Source organism: Chlamydotis macqueenii, chromosome 3, assembly GCF_036417535.1.
Source record: "Chlamydotis macqueenii isolate bChlMac1 chromosome 3, bChlMac1.mat, whole genome shotgun sequence".
NCBI lineage: Eukaryota > Metazoa > Chordata > Aves > Otidiformes > Otididae > Chlamydotis > Chlamydotis macqueenii.
In genome coordinates, this window is record NC_141558.1 from 62,493,182 (window position 1) to 62,511,662 (window position 18,481).

Consider the following 18,481-nt stretch of genomic DNA (forward strand, 5'->3'; position numbering starts at 1 on the left):
TTAAATAAAACTTCTATTTGCCTTTAAGATTTAAATACCTAATCTACAAAGTTAGTATTTTTCATCTTATCTACACCAACTATCACTTGCTTAATAAATGTCTGCTCCTTTCATTATCTTTTTTATAAAATAAAAGTAATAAATGATAGTTAATAGCTACCAATCACTGAATGTATATTGTTATCTTTTACCATTCATTCTCTCCTGTTTATCTCTCCATAGTTTAGCGTTGCCTCAGCAGGGAAACTTCCACCAAGTTCCTCTTATCACATCCCATTGGTCCCAGCCACAGGAAAGGACATTAACCGCAGAGCTGCTAAGGCTGTTTTTTTACCACTGTCGGTTCAAAGATATTTGAGTGCTACAGAGATGCTCTCAGGTCTCCCTCTCTCTTCTGTGCCACATACAAGACACCTGCAAGTCACTGAGCTCTTTACCCAAATGCATCCTCATTCTTGCATTCACATTATCCAGTGCCTGCCCTTGCTTCCACACACTTTCAGATAGAAAATGTTCAATAAGATAGCTACAGAAAACTGAATATATTTCAGTGGAGTAATTTTGCCACAGAAAAGACAATGTTATAATTAAAAAAAAAAAATTATTGGCATTTTTTTCATGAGGGAAAGTTACTTCTCATTTCTCATTTTGCTAAGAAAACAATCAGCATTACATTCTGACCTTTTCTGGTAATTTTCCTTCTCTATTGTTTTGTTAGTTTACTTAGATTTTAATATTCTAACATGTTTATTCAAATGTTATTCAAATACCAGGTTAAATGTTATTAAAATATGAGGTTATAGGAGCTGTTATTCTAATGCAGTGTTTTGAAGTTATCTCAACAGAATACTCACTACATCAAAAGGAAAAAAATATTTTCTCAGAAGTGCTTTACTGCAAATTTTTACATTCTGCCTGATGGACATTTGGTTTTAACTTCTAATTTCTAATAAAAACAAAGTTTGACATTTTGACAAAAGAAATTCTGCTTTCCAACTTGCTACTGTTAGAATTATTTTTATTATGTTAGCAATTGTATTCTGAACTAAGGAGCCGTGCTTCTTAAATGAAAATAGTAAGGAACCAGCAGGGAGTCCTAGATGAGCATGCACTTCTGTTTATGCTGTGACTAGAAAAGGAAGTTTATGTTCATGCAAAAATTAGACTTAAATAAGTATTTCCTATTGGAGTTACACAAGACCATGTGATGGCATAATTGGAAATTTGAGTTTAGCTGTTAAAAAACCAGCTGATGTAGATGGTAAATGTCAGCAAAGGAGATGCAGTTCATTTTCCAATTCATTGGCATAGGAAAGTAGTGGTTTAATAGGGTGATAGGCCAACTGATGTTTGATTTTTTTTCCACACAGTCACAAAATCTGGTCAAAGTTTCATCACTTCCTTGCACGCTAGCCCCGCTAAATTATTTCCTGTGCCAATGTTCCAGCTGAAATTGGAAAAACCAGAGGATTTCTTTCCCTTTCTGAAAAGCCAGAGTTAATGGTGGCTGAAACCAGTTTCATCCAGTATTACTTGAACATTGATATTGTACTTTTAAAATAACAGCAAAAACTATGTAATGGATTTCATTGAAGTCTATAAGAAGGTCCTGATAAAAGTAACAGAAACCATTTTACTTATTTAGTATATGCATAATATTCCATTAAAAACAAGCTAGCATTAGCAAGAAGATGGATGAGACCGTTATTTAGACTTTTTTTTTAAACTCTAATTTTAGAACACAGCAACAAACAGTCTATAATATCTCTACTTTTCAAAACACACAAGATGATGAACAGAGCTCTGCAGAAAGTGAATACAGAACTGAGAAGCACAGTTGTCCCTGGTAGTCCAGTTCTTCCTTGAGCACCAATATTTTCTTTCCTATCTTTCCGTATCTTGGCTAACAAAGATATACAGCAATCTTCCTCAGTCAGCTTCTATGAGTGTGATCAGTACTTTGCAGACTTCAAAAAAAGGACGAGACTTTGCCAAGCTTGTGCTTATAGAGAGAAGATGGTGCCTGTCATTTTAATGATTTGAGTTTGGTTTCTGAATTAAGCATCTTCAGACTGCAGCTGCGGGTGGCAGAAAATGTTTGTGAGAGCAATCACTCCTATGTTTAGCTCTCTCTCTCTCATCCCACTCAAAGGTGGCTGAAAAGGTGGTTTTGTTGTTGTTCCTAGAGAAGGCAAGCTAAAGAGAGTAACTCAAATGTCTTAAAATTGTGAAATTAAGTAACCAGTGATGACTTGTAATTGACTTGGCATATGATGTTGTGTACCTCAGAAAAACAGATCAAGCACAGGCAAGTATAGTCCCTGGGTTGGGAAGTATTGAATAGATAATGAAAGGGAGAAACAAATTTTGTCTTGATTATCCCATCTGAAAACCTCTGAAATCACATTGCTACTGATGGAAAGAGATGTTTATGGATATCAATACCATGACCAAAGCTCACATTGTGTGGCTAAGGTCTGGGAAAAAATCTGCATACAGTACAGTATTTGCATGATCGTCTTCTCAAAACAACCTGAATGCTTTCCTCTTTAACTAAGCTTTTGATCAATTACGTACGACAGATCTTTTCTAGATAATGTATCTTACAATTACTGTCTATCTAAATGAATATTGCTATCATAAGAGAGCCCTGCAAAATGATGTCTGATTTTCTGGATTGAAAAAAAAACCAAACATAACAGATACCTTAGGAAACATTGGAAAACATTTATGGTTTTACATATGGCCAGGATATCTTGGAAAGCATACTGAAGCTGGAACTGCATTACTGAGAGCAGCCTGCCCAAATTCATCTGAGAGAAACAGTTTTTCCAGAAAGCCTCCCTTCCATCTGTAGATCTAGTGGATGCCTTTAACCAGTTATTGATAGCTTTTCCTCCTAGGCTACCTACTTGGAGTTTTTTTCTTTCTGCAGCATCATCAGCAAGACTACATTTCAAGTTGAAGCTGTAGTGAAGAAAAGAACCAACATGTGTTTATGTGATTATCAATGGGGTTTGATAGGGGTAATAAATAGGGTAATAAAATGCCAGCTCAGGGGTGAGAACAGAGCTCCAAAGCTGCTGATCCCAGTGGAGCAACATTTACACAAATGCATTTGTAAGAAATGCAAAGAGCTTGATTACAGTAAATATGGCCTGATTTTGCAGTCATGAGAAACGAGATCAGAGGGAGCTTCATTTATCACTAAGATGTTTGTGCACCATTGTTAGACCTTTCCCACGACTTCCCAGCTGTATCTCCTGTCCATCCCCGCAGCAAACTGCACTCGCTGCTGTCAGGCAAGATGCAAAGAGAGAAACAAAGCCGTAGCACTTCTGTCAGAGGGCAAATCACCTCAGCTTTGGGGTACGCACATCATCAGAAAGCTGATGTGGAGACAGAATAAAGACACACAAAGTGTGGTTACAGTATGAGCATAAGTGTAGAAACAGTACTCAAGTACCACAGATATTTCATCCAAAATACACATCTGTATTTTTTCCACTATAATTTAGTGGCCTAGGTATTCAACCTGACCAAAGTATAAAGCTTGTTTAGTCACTGCTAGCAATAACTCCGCAATCTGAATGTACACGGCATCGGGCAAAATCCAGCTCCGTTGTATTACTTTACTCTTGCATTGCAAATAGGAATACATTTGGGAGAGGTCTGCACAAGGCCTATCCCTAACATATGCCATCCAAATGCTCATTATAGGGTCTAAAGGGATTATACACAGAGAGAAATTCACTGTTAATTATTAAAGTAAAAAAGACAAAACCTGAAGAATAACGAGGAGTACATACTCTGCAATATTAGTATGTGCAGCCATCAAATATTTAACAGGCTTTAAGAGTTAAGAAATAGGTATTGATTTTATTTTATATAGCGCTTCTTTTCCTAGACAAATATTATTTTCTCTCCATTTTGAAAGCTAAAAGGAAAAACTAAGTTAGCAGATCTTGTGACATCTGATTTACAAAGGAGCAAGCCCTATTATTCCCTGTATTTATCAATATATTTATGTCCCATTTATTCTTACTGTATTATGCTTACCTTGACAAAAAAAAAAAATAAAGTAGATATCACTTAATGCAGATATTTTGGCTACTCACTTTATTTTTATAATTTCAAAAGACAAGAAAGGACAAAATCATAGTTGCAAATCTTTTACATATACCACAAGGGGCCAGGATACCATAGGCTATACAGCCACTCATGGAAGAAACTTTCAAATGTGGCACGTCTCTCACCTTTCAAACTGCTGCCATAATTTTTAGATACTTATGTCCCAACTGAGAAAATATGTATGCACATGATCAGCTTTAAAGACAGCAGTAATCCTTTTAAATTAATTGAGACTATCCACTTACTAAATATTAGTTATGTATTTAATGGATATGTATCTCTCATCTGGTCGGTCCCTTTTTCTACCCAGTCTTTTTTTTACCTATTCACAGAAACAAATCCTGCAGGACACAGCAATTATTCTGGTCATAGAGTTATTACATAAAGATGATGACTAGCATTTCCACTGTCTTGTATAATAGGTTATTATTTTCTGGCTACCTGATTTCTACCTACATTTTCAATTACATGCAGTGTTCTTAACCTCCCACTCCATTAGTTTAGTCCATTATTAAGTATCTGTTGCAAAGCCTTTGCAATGATCACTGTGTAACAGCTTCTTCTGGGATGGCGACGAGCTTTTCTCAAATCTCTTGACTTTACCTTGGCTCAGGTAAATCTCACTTCCATGTAAGAATCAAGGGAGGAGATAAACTAATAGAGTCCATCAGATACATTGTGTAACACAGTTAAATATAGTGCTGACTACTCCTTCAGGTTATTATTATTATTTTCTTATTATGGTTTATTAAGGAGAAATGAGTCTGTTATCTGTTGTCTCCTGTAAAGCCACACAGAATTTCATTGTGTACTGTGGGAGATTTTAAGCATCAGACTCAGTATGCTGAACTTTTAATTTTCCAAAGCAGGCAATGGAAAAATTACACAACTTCACTGTTTCCAATTAGTTATGGACTTCTGTTCATTCCTTTACCACAAGCATTTTTGCTTAGTTAGTAGTACAAATTGTTAATCATTAAAATGCGCTATCTCACATGTGCTAAGAATGAAAAAGGAATTGGCTCTGTGCCCTACAGAACTCGAGCAATCCTCCCTCCTCCATTTCCAGAACCTTTTTTCAAGGAGTCTGACTGATGACAACAATCAAAAGATTGCTGTGAGCCCATAGGACGCCACTGCCTGTCTTCAACATTTCCCCGTAGGTGAGACTCTCAGGGAGTGATGCTCTGTGCAGCTCAGGCAACAAGAAATAGCGCATCCTACCATTCCCTTAGAAATGAATTTCACTGGACAGTGAGATGGTAGCATATAAAAAAATCTCCTACTATGTACCTTGAGTATGCATAAAAATAAAAAAGTAAATTGTTGAAAATTCATAGTAAAAATATTAAAATAATGTCAGAGTTGGGAAAAATGTTCTGAGATAGAGTTTACAGAGTTTAGTATGTCCAGTCTAGAGCAAAGCCATAGCAACTGTCTCCAAATAAATATAAAATTATTCATATTTAATAAAGTAATGTCAATGATAGATATAACTAAGAGTAATTGTTCTTATTAGTAAGAATACATTTTAAAATAATAGAAATTTTGAATGAGACAAATGTGTGGCAAAGAATAAGAAAAATTATACTAAGATTTTTAAAGCAAAGAAAGAAACCTTCCAGAAGGTCATTAGAAAAATTCTTGCAAGCTCTGCATAACTCTGCCTGCTTATGTTTCTTCTGTCATATTCTCCAAGCTTCTTTGGCACTCTGCTCTCTTGTCCCTTCTAAAAGTTACTTACTCATATTCTTGTTTTTTTTCTATTGCTCCTTTTAGGCCGCCCTGCAAATATGCAGCACTTTTTTTTTTTTTTTTTTTTTTACTTTATGTGTAAGGACTATGCCTCAGCATTTGCAATCTTCTCTTTTATCTTAAACTCACATCACACTCCTGAAGCCTTCCAAAACTTGATCCCAGTGCTGGTGTCATCACTTGGTTCTGACCGTAGGCAATGGCCTAGCCTGTTGTCTCTGCATGACTCACAGACCCTCAGGACAGAGGCAAAGGCACACTTTTCATAAGTGACCATTGATTTAAGATGATTCCCCTAATAAGTGCCATCTAAAGAAGCGTGCTTTACACTTTCTAAAAATTAGTATCTGATAGTCTGTGAAACTGGTCTCTACATTTGGAGTACTTAATGTTTGCTGGTCACTTAAAAAAAAATTGTAGTCTTTTTCCCATTTTTTTTTTAATAACATACTGTATAAAGAGACAGTATCAAATCTTTTCAGGTGTCTGTTTGGGAACGTACTCTTAGTAAGCTGTAACACAATGCAGTGGTGTGAAAGAATAGACCAAGTTTCCAATAGTAATGAATCTGCCACTCTACTAATTTATGAGCCATTTTTTTCAAACATTGGCTATCAGATAGAAGTGAGAGGAATAATAGAATATAACTTCTCCTTCACAATGCTCTGTTAATACAGAAAGGCAAAGACGCCTGTACTCTAAGGAAGCTGTCAGCAAAGTTGTAGGCTGGAGGTCCCAGTATCACTTACAGCACTGGCAAGCAGGAGGTCATTGCTGGGGAGTGGAGCTTGGGGAGGGAACCAAAAGGAAAAGGCTGGGGGGGGTGGAGGGGGAGAATCAAGGATCTTTCTTCACCATTCTTTTTTTACAGCTTTTGTGTGTCTGGACTGATTTGTTGTGGGAGAGCTGCTGGAGACAGTATATTTGGCACAGGACAGGGGAGCTCAAAGCCAAAAGGATAGTGCTGTTGCCAGTTTAAACCATGGCTTTTCTTTTTTTTTTTCTTCCCTCTTTCCCCCTCCCTCCTTTTTCTTTGAAGGAAGGGAAAGAGAAAAGGGGAAGAAAGGGACTGGCAATGAAAACCAGAGCAGTGGGTTAACAACGGCCCTGCAGGCTTCAGTAGACTGGAAAGATACACGAGGCACTTCCTCTACCATCTGGCACGCAATGCTGCTGCTGCTCCTTGTACATAACTTTGGAGTGAATAAGCAAACAAGTAAAACTTTTTAAGAGACACCAATTATGAAACACCAGCTATTAATCTGCCAGCTTACTCCCTTCCCTTTTCTCCCACCGCAGTATTCTTTCCTCAAGTCTTTTTCAGTTCTCGTGTCTACCTGTGAAAATACGCGCTCCCTTGTCAGGCTTTCAGATTTGACTCCTTTCAGATCTGACTCTATTCGCCTTTTCATTGGCATTGCTTCTTGGGATGAATGAGGGCCAGAGCTAATACATTTTTATTTCTCTTGTAATCGCTTAAGCTTCTTTGACTTGGAGTTGGAGAAAAAATGCAGTCAGTAGCAATAAAGTCATCCATCCCTGTTGAAAGTCTGGCTGCAAGTGAGAACGTGAAAGAGAAGCTTTAGGTGAGCAGAGCTTGCTCAAGGACGGCTTAAAATGCAGTCACATATGGCTGGGTACATTGCTGTGTAGGAGTCTGTTATGCTTTAATTCTGATGGCTTTTCTCAAGCACAACGAAAAGCGTTATGTAGAGGTCATGTCTTCAAGTCGGGTAAATCATCACAGCACAACTGAAGTCAGAGAAACAGAGAACTTGCAAAATCTGAGCATTTTGTCTCTTAAAAATCTCTGAGAGTGATGCTACAGCTGATTTTTGATGCTGAAAACCTTATAACCAAATATATATCTTCTAGGCTTTCCTGTGAGCAGCTCTTATCCAGCTCCACTCTTATAACAAAAAAGGCAAAAGGAAAGTCAACCAGTAATAGCAAAATTTTGCATAAATTAAGGATAAGCAATCACTGAATTGTAGTACAACTGTGAAGCACAAGTTTAGTAAGAATAAGATGTATTAATTTACAGACATACCCAGACATGCCAGGCAAGGCTTTTCACACAATTTTTTTTTTCTTTCACAACTGCTGATCTGGCTGGACACAACTGGCCAGAAAGCAGGAAAATAAAAGAAACTCCAGCCTATCTAGAACAGTTGCTTTCATTTGACACCAGAAAAAAAAAAAAAAAAACATATACTGTCCATTAGGTTTATTACACAGCTTCTTGAAGTACTAAAACAACAACAAATCTGTTTCAGTTTGTTTTTTGACTGGCCTCCTGCTTTGCACCTATAGGACTGTAAGTGGAAACAAATACAGCAGTTAATGCTTCCATTCTGGCTGCCTGATCCTAACCCACATGGCAGGTACGTCTCCAAGTGACCCAACTGCAGCTGGCCAAAAACTTTTCACAGTTTTAAGGATATAAAAAGGTAGTGTAGACTTTGAAAACTCAGAAGATTGCTATTGATACTACCAAGAGTGGTGAAATTTGTTTAGAGACTTATGTGTTCAGATATTCATCTAAAAATTGGGCTGGGCATCTGTGGATGCATTCTCTTACAAGATACCTGGTACTTTTTGCATACAGTGAAGCTGGAAACACCACAAGGATAGTCATTCTTTCATAGTACTCTGGCTCTTCTGCAGTTTGTCCTGAGGGGAGCTGGAAGTGCAGAGGTAAACAAAGAGGAAAAACAATAACCGGGCAAAAAAAAAGCTACTGCAACTCCTTGTAGCTCAAAACTAAAATTAAGTAGTTGGGCTGTAAGGTTTAACTCGTGCATTAGGTAAGTAGTCTTCTAAGTCTTTCAGACTTCAGTTGCTTAGTTTATCCATCTCTAACAGGAACAACATCGCTTTAAAAAGTAATTGCACAACATGGACAAATATGAAAAACCTAAAATATCCCAAGAAGCCATATGAACTTAAAAACCGTGAAATTTGCCTTTCCATAAAATTATAGCCATATATCATATAAATGTGTTAACACTTGTCCTCCTGTACTGCCCATCATTTATTTGTTTTCTTTGTTCTTAACCCCTTTGTTCCAAGAGTCAGGATATCCTGATGGTAAGGACTCAGCAAAATAACAGTACAACAACAATAGTATAGAGTTTTGGAAGCACTTCACAATTTTCAAGACAGAGCCACCTGAAAGCTTAGTATGCTACTAGCAGGGCAGTATAGCCTATAGTCAAAATAGGGCCAGTTTTTGAAAAGCATCAGAGCTGTCTGTCTGAAGTGGGGACGTGAAGATAAGCACGGCAGAGGATCCTAGAGCAAGGGGGGAACAGCACACTGCGCCTGCTGATGCTGGCGTGAGGAGGAAAGGCTTGTGCACCCCGTTTCCTACATGTAAGGGTGCTTGTTAACTTTCAGTCCGCTCTCTTGGATTCTCTGTGAAGGAAGATCCCGTTTGTTTGCCAGTTCATTTTTCCATCTGGAGAGAAGACAGGACGTTGAATGCAACATGGAGAAGACAAATTTATTAATTATGCACACTAGGAAATATTATAATACCCACTAAAATCCTATTAAATAAGTTGTCTTCTGCAATTTTACTGAAACTAAGTGCTGGTGCAAGAGACCACCCTCCACCTCTCTCTGTAGGCTCTGTAAACTCAGGGCTGACGGATGGAGCAGTACCAGCAGCAGACTAAAAGGGATAGATTGTACAAAGGCAAAATAAAAGTTTGTAAAAGTGCTAGGCCCCTCCCGGTCAGGGACTCCAGGGACGGGACAGGTGCTGGTGCAGGGCCCGGCCAAAGGCTGCCAAGGCGCTCAGGGAAGCCCCGGCTGGGCACCACATTTCTGGGTGAGATGGGGCACTGGCCCAGGCGGCTTTGCTTTGTTTTTAAGGATTAGCGATGAATAATTGCTTTCTCCTTGAAGTCCCTGAGTGATCGCAGCCACCAGGCAGTGTCCTAACGTGAACCCATCCAGGTGGAGCTCTGCAGCTAAATCCATGAGGAGGCAGCACAGGCCCCGCACCCTCCCCAAACCCGCAATTTCACCAACTCCTTCCTCCCGGACCCGTCAAGCCTCAGCACCTTCGCTGCCCTTCTGCGTGCTCGTTTCGGGTTGGCGTCCGAAACCGGAGCGGACGGGGGCGGGGGACACCCCACGGCGGCAGCGGACCCGTTCCCCGCTGCCGGCCCTCGCAGCGAGCGGCGGGACGTGAATCACCGAAGGGCACCCGAGGTTGCCGCGGCGTTTGACTAAGGCCAAAACCCCCACCGGCTCCGTAGACAGACCAGCGACGGCGAGAGGAGGAAGGCGGAGGGGGGTGGGGGCCTCCCCGCGGCAGGGATAAAGTCAAACGGCCTCCTTCCGACTGCACACAGGGGCGTGCGGGGCGGCTCTGCCCGCCCAGCCCGCCGCCCCCGACCGCCGCTGCCGGGCTGCGCCAGCCCCCGCGCCGCCCCCGCCACCGGCAGCAGAAGCAGCAGCAGCAGCAGCAGCGACCCGAGCCTCCGCCCCGGGACTCGTCGCGCCGGCATGAGCGGCGGCTCCGCGCCTGCCCGCCAGCCGCTTCGCCCCGGCTGGCGGCGGGGCTGAGGGCGCGCTGAGCGGCCAGCGGGGCGGCCGGACCCCGACGCTTCTTTTTTCCGCGGCCGCAGAGCGGGGCCGGGGGCGGGCCCCCTGCGCGGGGCGGCGGCGGCGGTGGGCGGCCGGGCGCCCCAGCCCCGCTCTGGATGCCCATCGCGGCTGCTCGGGCCGGGGGGTGGCTGCGGCTCCCCGGCGAGGGGAGCGAGCCAGGATGCCGGTGCTGGAGCGCTTCTTCCCCGCGGCAGAGCCGGGCAGGCGGAGGAGGACGGGGGAAGAGCCGATGCCCTTTCCCATGGGCAGCCTGCCCGGTTATCAGCAGGGGACCCTGGCCTGGGACTTGCCCGAGATGATCAAGATGGTAAAGCTCGTTTGGAAATCCAAGGGGGAGCTGCGCGGGGCGAAGCACAGAGGTGTTTTGGAGAGCGAGGATGCCCTAGGCGGTTCGGCAGGTAGGTTTCCCCCGCCCCGCTGCTCGGGGGAGCCTGGGAGGGGGGCAAACGCGGCTGGGGGCCGGGGGTGGCGGGGAGCCGCGGCCGGGGCCGGCCCGTCCCGTCGCGGGGCAGAGCCGCTGGGGCCCGGGGCCGCTGCCCCGCCGGAGCGGGGCGGCTTGGAAAGGCGCGGGGCCGGGGAGCGCAGCCACATCGGGCCGCCCGGGTTCAAAAAACATGCTTTTGGCAGCTTTCGCCCTCTTCTCCCCGCGGACACACACGCACACAAACACACGCACACGCGGAGTCCGTGCCGGATCTGGAAGCCAGGTCCGTTTGCTGATGGCGCTCTCCCCTGCAATCTGTTGCGTGCTTTTATAAGCGGGGTGAGGAAAAGCCCGGCTGAAAACGAGAGCAAGTAGCTCCGCGGCTTTGTGGCTGACCTCAGCCGGGGCGGCGGGGCTTGCTGCCGGCGCGGGGAAGCTTCTCCCCGGCCCCCATCGAGCTCCGCCGTCAAGGTGACCGGAGTGCGGGGAGGGGGTGGGCGATACGGGGCCCGGGCGGACCGGGGCCGCCGGGCAGCTCGGCCGCTGGAGGAGCGGGGGTGGCTGCCGAGGGCTTCCCCGGTTGTGTTCGCGGTGGCTTTCGGAGCGCACGGCCTTTCCTCATGTTAGGCCGCCAAACTTCTCCCACCCCTTGGAGTGCGCCCGGCTCCTTTCACATGATCTTCCCGTGCTCCCCGTCCGCAAAGCCCAGCGGCTCCCGTACGGCGGGTGTGGTGTCAGCTACCGGTACGGAAAACTTCAGACCCGGTCTGGGAATAACGCTGCCCCGTGCCACTGCTTTCTCTTTGAACGTGGTCTGTTACTGGCTAAAGCGCACATGCTTTTTTATTAACTGTACAAATCTTGCATGTCAGGTTTTTTTGCTAACTGACTAACAGTCGTGGAGCGATACGGCACTGTATCAGATGCTTTACTGAAGTCCAGGCGAGACTTCTTGCCTTTTCCTTACGTAGAAATGAGTCGTCGCGTTAGCATGGTCCTTCTGATTAGTTGATACTGCATCTTATCCCGTGCTCCACATCCCTTGTGGTTCAAGACCTCTTGCCTCCTTCAAAGCCTCCCGACTTGTGTTGAAGACAGACTTGTAGCCCTACGATTGTCTCAGTATCAGTTGGTATTTTTTTTATTCCCTTGTCATCACAGTACCGTGACTTAATGGACTTACTGAAAGTGTGTGGCTTGTTCCTTCAGAACTCTGGATTATCTCATCTCTGCAACCTGGTCACTAAACTCTTCTGGTACATTCAGGTCTTCAAAGATTATGCCTTCATCTTCCTTTGCTGTACCTTTTATTGAGACCTATAATTTACAGTATTTTGTACCAGAATAGTTGAATTTCTTATGTAGCATAACCTTGTTGCAGGTATTTCAAAGTGCATGTGTGCGTATGTACGTATTGTTTGTGTGTGTCCAACTGTATATACAAACTTCAACAGTAAGTAAGTAAGTATCTGTGTAGCACTTTTGGATGCCCACAAGGTTGGCTGGTTGGTCATTGTCTGTCCATTGTTTCAGATGTTTGCAGTTAAACTAAGAAATGCATGGTTCACTTCTGTTTGGAAACAGGGAAGATAAGTTCTCAGGCTCCAAGCAACATGTACAACCTGCCACCCCACTCTTTGGGAGTCACTTCAGTTTAAAAGAATACTAAGTAAGTGGGTTGCAGATAAAGAAAGGGGAGATCAAATTGCTCTTTAAGACTTGGAGCAAATCAGCTGGGAATGCACCGTAGCCAGCCGGGGAGATTGAGGTTTGTGTGGTGAATGGTGAGCATTCAGAGATGGAACCTAATCAAACAGAACTTAAGAAATGCTGCATTGGTTACACCTCATGTATGAGTAATAGTGGTTTTTCAGTATGCTCGTGTTATATCTGGTGAAATTAGTTTCATTAGGTAACAAATGAGATTTGCCTTCAGATTCCTGGAGGCAACTAAAAAAGCGCATGAATGTACAGAGACAGATTAGTCCACTGGCAGGATATGAGTAACTTGCATTTACTCAAGTGGCTATTACTCGTATCCTGTGAAGGGACAGTCCTCTTCATCATGCCAGGTCCTGTGTCGTAAGCTCAGTTGACTTCCAGCAGTACAAATCAGAGCAAAAGATGACTCTAACTCTCAGCACTTTAAATACAAATCATCAGACAGTTTGAGTGAACCAGACCTGGGTTGCTGGTTTTTCCTCCTCAGCAACAGTCATCCTAGTAGTTTTCCCTCTTGTGGTTTCATTTTAGTCACTTGAAGTACATTGGAGTATGTGGGAAAACCAGTAAATGCTGAACTCTTGTATACTTAAATAACTGCAAAATCAGAGAATGCAGAAATGGGAAGACAAGATAATCGTTTGGAAGGATCAGTAGTATGAGTGCTCAGCTTCGTGTTTGTATGGTGTTCTGTATGCATTTGACTCCTTTAAAGAAAGAACCTATATAACCTGTATCTTATTAAAAGGCAGTACTTCAATAGGAAATCAGATTTTATTTGGGTGAAGCTAAGGCAAATAATTTTTGCTCAAGGTACTGCTAGCTAGGCAAATAAAGGTTGATTGTTCAGTAGCAGAGTTTACAGCACTTTCCACATCAAGGGCTTTTTCATTTAAATCTGTGTGTTCATGTGATAACTCATGTTCTGTTATCACATCCTCATAAAACTACTTTGGTTACAGTAAAAGAGGAGGAAATAGATATGGATTCTGGAAAGAAGCTGTCAGGATTTCTGCCTTGCTTGATCATGTTAATAGAGATGTCACTAAGCAAATTCCCTTTTCTAGCCTGAGTGATTAGACTTGGCTTTGGGCTGGCTTTCTTAACCATAGGTAGTGAGGAGGAAAGAGAGCTATATCTGGACATGATGTCAGTTCTGTGGATGGCAATGTCTTGGGGACCCATATAGCTGTAATTCATACCGCATTCCTCTTTCCTGAGGTAGGAGCAGGGAGCTGCTAGACAGCAAAACTGTCTATGTGTCCTGGGCCCTCAAATGAAAGAGCTATATCTGGGTCTTTCATCTTCTTGTTCAGTACTGAGAGTAAGCTACTCGATCTCCCTGCGAAAAGTGCTTGCAATACATCATGAAGCATATAGTTGGGATGACCGAAGAACCCAGATCTCATGGAAACTGCCTGCCTGGGGTTTCTAATGATAATTTATTTTCGCTTCCAAAGCAGTAAAGTTCGCATCTCAAGCCTTCCCTTATTGCTGCACTGCTTTTTAAAGTTAGTATCAATTAAGACTGCAGACCTTTCTCCTGCTCCTGGCCTGCTGTTGCTTAGTAACTCTTTTTTCCCCTGTTTTGATCCCTGACCAAACCAGCATAAAACTGTGGTTTGGTGAGGACTCCCTCCAGCTGTGCCAGAAGCCATTTCACTTACTCAAACTGTCCATGTGATAGCAAAAAAGAAGTGCAATAATGGAACATAATGAATTTGAAAAGCATTGGGTGGGAAATGGGTATAATTCAGTGTCATTCCTTACAGTGTTTTGAATAGATTATTTGCAAGCCAATGCTTTTTATCTGAATAAAGTAACAGCATGTGTTGATATTATTAGAATTGAATTATTCAAGTAGTTCTTAACTGAAAGCATGCTGATCTCTAGTTGGGAACTGTGTTCTGTTTATGACCCTAGCTTTCTTATCACCCTCTCCTAGAGTCCAGCAGTAGCTTTGCCCATTAAACAAACCTGATCGGGGAACGGGTATACGTCTGCATCCAAGAGTCTTCCTTGAGGAAAGCAACCTCTTAAATTTACATTGATCATCCCAGATAACTCCAGTGAGATTTTTTGTACTTTTTGAGTCTTGCACGTGTGCAGACACGGAAGACTCTCAGAGAAGGTGCAGTGGTACTTAGAATTATGGAGGTCCTTTGAGACATGGATCTCTGTGGGTTTTTTGAAATAACTCTGAATGGTTTTTTCCACCTGTATCTTTCTGTCTGTAGATGTTTTCTCAGAAATGTAGGTTCTGATTCATGCATGCATCACGCTCATTGTTAACTGATGAGTCCCTTTGCCGCAAGGAGGAAAAACAAGCAGTACCACACATTGTTCCTATTAGAATTTGCTGCTGGGAAAATTTCCCCCAATTACTGGTGTATCCATTTACTTCTCATCTTCAGTCATCTCATTTCCAACTCAGTAATTCATTCAGACTTCTTACTATCGTCCAAACTGACCTTGCTCTTTCAAACCTTACAGCTGCTTGCTGAGCAGTCTTGTGATATACCTGTCAGAGAGGTCAGAGTTAAATAATCTGAGTACTTTGGCAGTGGTTGCTTGAAGGTTTTCCCTAAAGATATTCACAAGACCTCCCAAAGTCTCAGTTCTTCCATGACATCCAAGGAAATGTGCCTTCTACTTCATTTTTCCTTTACTATGAACAGCTTTTATCATCCTGTGCAGTAGCTTTGCTGCGCATGTTAAAATAAACTTCATGCCTCCCCTTCCCGTCATTACTTATAGAATCACAGAATGGTTTGGGTTAGAAGGGACCTTTGAAGATCATCCAGTCCAACCTCCCCGCCATAGGCAGTGACATCTTTCACTAGATCAGGTTGCTCAAAGCCCCATGCATCCTGACCTTGAACAGTTCCAGTGATGGGGCGTCCACAGCTTCTCAGGGCAACCTGTTCCAATGTGTACTTGCTGAATCACGTTTAGTTGTGACGTCTCAAAACTCATGCATGCTTTTGTAGTCCCAGTGCAATAGTTAATAATCATAAAATGCTGAGTCTGTGAGTTACTGAGAACGAAATGGGAATTTGGCTAACAGCTTAGAAAGCTCATCATTTTGTGTAGTTGATGTTGAGCATTTAAGGGCCCCAGATGTAGATCCCAGCAATACGTAAAACACAAGAGCTATCAAATGACATTGTCTTAGCATCTGACCAGTTCCTTGTGTTATTCCTTAGACTGAAAACAGCTTCATTTGTGTCTCAGTGAGAGATGCACGGCAGGCAGAAGGGCAGCTTGCTATATCTTACTGAAGTTAGGTTTTCTTTTTCCTTTTTTTAATTTTTTTTTCTTTTTTTTTTTTTCTGTGGCAACCTTGATTGCTCTCTGAATGTTGTGTTGAAACTCCAGCCCTTGAGAATAAGAAATATGCTCTTCTATATACTTGTGAAGAGCTGGTTAAATCAGTGGAACTGTCTTTGATGGTCTTATTAAGAACAGTAAAATTAGATTGTACGCAGTATCACTTCTGTTGAGTGTGTATGTAGACCGAGTGATGAGACTTAGAATTCAGAAGACATCTATAGGTAGTGCTGTTCAAATGTAACTTCAGTTTACTTGGCTGAATGGAGATTAGTAATACATGTGATTTGGAGGTGGTTTGTTTCCCCCCCCCCCCCCAGAAATACTTTACTAATTAAAGACTTGGCTTCAAAGATCAAAAAAATCATTTTGAGACATTAAATCGTGGTCACTGTTCAAATTCTGGTCCTTTTTTCACACGTAACTCTTTATTTGGAAGTATTTAAAAAATATAGTGTGGAATGAGAAGTTGAACTGATGTGAAAAGTCTTTGGTTTTGAACGTGTCAAAATGAGCTGATTTAGTTGTCAAACTCTCTGTTTATTTTGAGGGTGACAATTTTCACTCAACTCTACCTTCGAGTGCTTAACCCCGCTCTCCTACTTCATTCTTATGTAAATTTTCTGTTGTGGATTTGTTAGGGTTTGGGGATATTTGGAAACAAGAGCTAGATCCGAGATAAACAGTAGAGAAGAAATAATGTGAAAATCTCAACAATTTCTGAATGATCTTTTCAGTTCAGCCTTGCTGGCACATTTTTTGTTTGCTTTATTGTGAATGCTGGAAAACAAAATTTGTTTGCAGAAATACTTGAAGAAGCTCTTCAAGCAGCTGTTCAGCTATGTACAGCCACAACAGAAAGAAAAAAAATTACACCATAGAGTTAAGACTTCACAATAAAGTTAGGAGTTAAAATGTGGTTGCCCAGGTTGGGTGTTGGCCAGCATGCAGAAGGTAATGCTGCTGGTGTGCTAGAAAAGTGACAGAGGTTTTATTGATACGTCGACTCAGAGACAAAGCAGAAGTCTGCTAAGAACTATAAATGCAAATAGAGCAAATTCCGGCGAGTTGTAAAATAGTGGCGAGATCTGTTCCTTTCAGTGAAGCTCTTCTAAATGAGCTCTAAAGGAGCCAAAGATGTTGCTTTATGTAAAAAAATAGTTTTTCTAAAGGAAAAGCTACTGCACTATAATACAAGTCTTTAGACTTTTTTTTTTTGTATGCTTGTTTGCTTCATTAGGGTTAAAGCTGATAGTTTTCTTTCGTCTTTGGTATATTGACGCTGTGAAGACTTAAACTGATAAACAGCTACCAATAGAAAGCAGTAGTGATGTTGGCCATGCCTGCGTAGTGGTAATAATTTTCTGTATTGCTCAAATGTTGTGAGAGAAATGTTTAAAATGCACTGTGGGAGGCTTGACACTGCATCGAAGTTCCAAAGCTTCTAAAGTAGGAGTCGAGCATTGTATGCGATGTGCTTGCTGTTTCAGCGCTCCTTCATAACAAACTTACAGGTTGTGGTCTGTTATACTTCTTAAAACTCATTGCTTGGAGACATGCATCCCAGACAGCTTTCTGTGGTCCTGCTTATGAAGCGTGAGTTTGGCTTTCCAGGGAACACGAGGAAAAGGGTGCCCATGTCACCATTTTCTCTGCTGTGATCTATTCTGACGTCCTCCCCAGAGCTCTGCTTTTGGAATACGCTAAACCGTGTTACTTACGATTGCTCGCATGCCACTTAAGCGCTGTCACATTTCCGAGGGGCATCTTTACAAATGGGAAAACTTGTCTCAATCAGAGTCATACTGCAGGGACTCCCCAGTGTCAGCTTCTTTAGGCTAACTGAAAAAACTCAGTTGACCTCAGGCTGTTTCTTTACGGCAGTTGCGCACGCGGTTCTGGCCGTGATGCTGTAAAACATGATAGTTCTCCTGTCTTCTCTTGGTCTGGACTAAAAAGTGCAAATACTTAGAAGAAACACTCTTGAGACTTCCAGCCTGAAATGTGCTTTGGCATTGGCTAAAAACTTTAAGTAAGCCTAACCTTGTTCAGAAAGAGCATTTTGGCCTGCTTAATTGTGGGATAAATTGCAGTCACTTTTAAAGCATTTGACGGGTTCTTGGTGTAGACTTGCAAATGCAAGACAAAAATGTCCCAGTTCCTCATTTTTTCCTCGGCTTGTGACATATAGTTTCTTCTGATGCTGTTATGGCTACAAACAAACAAACTCTGCATGAGAGAAGAAGTCCTTCGTATTAACCTCCTGGATAAAGTATTCTTTCGGCTCTTCTGTGGACAGCCAGCTATGGTTTTTCAAATCACCATAAGATCATAAAAGTTCCTTGTCTGAACCTGTCACATGCTAGGAAGAGTCATCATCCTGCAAAAGTTCCTGATGCTGCAAAGCTGAACATAGTGTGGTCTAAGGTGTGTACAAGAGGAAGGTCAAATGCAATAAGGGTTTAACAGGCTCATCATCAAGAGTTATTGCTGTCAGAT

General features: G+C 42.4%; 1 protein-coding gene across 6 annotated transcripts in view; it reads left to right on the plus strand.

Annotated features, from left to right (window-relative positions):
* The window catches only part of PDE7B (phosphodiesterase 7B), a 185,473-nt gene that overhangs the window by 86,005 nt on the left and 80,987 nt on the right, over window positions 1-18,481 (plus strand). For 4 of the 6 annotated variants that reach the window (XM_086745034.1, XM_086745039.1, XM_086745033.1 and 1 more), the window contains exon 1: window positions 10,367-10,904. The exons of the other annotated variants lie outside the window; for them this stretch is intronic. In XM_086745034.1, the coding sequence (XP_086601160.1) occupies window positions 10,667-10,904 (238 nt within the window). In that variant the 5' untranslated portion in view covers window positions 10,367-10,666. Of the gene's footprint in view, window positions 1-10,366; window positions 10,905-18,481 lie in introns of those variants that run through there. 6 annotated transcript variants of the gene reach the window in all.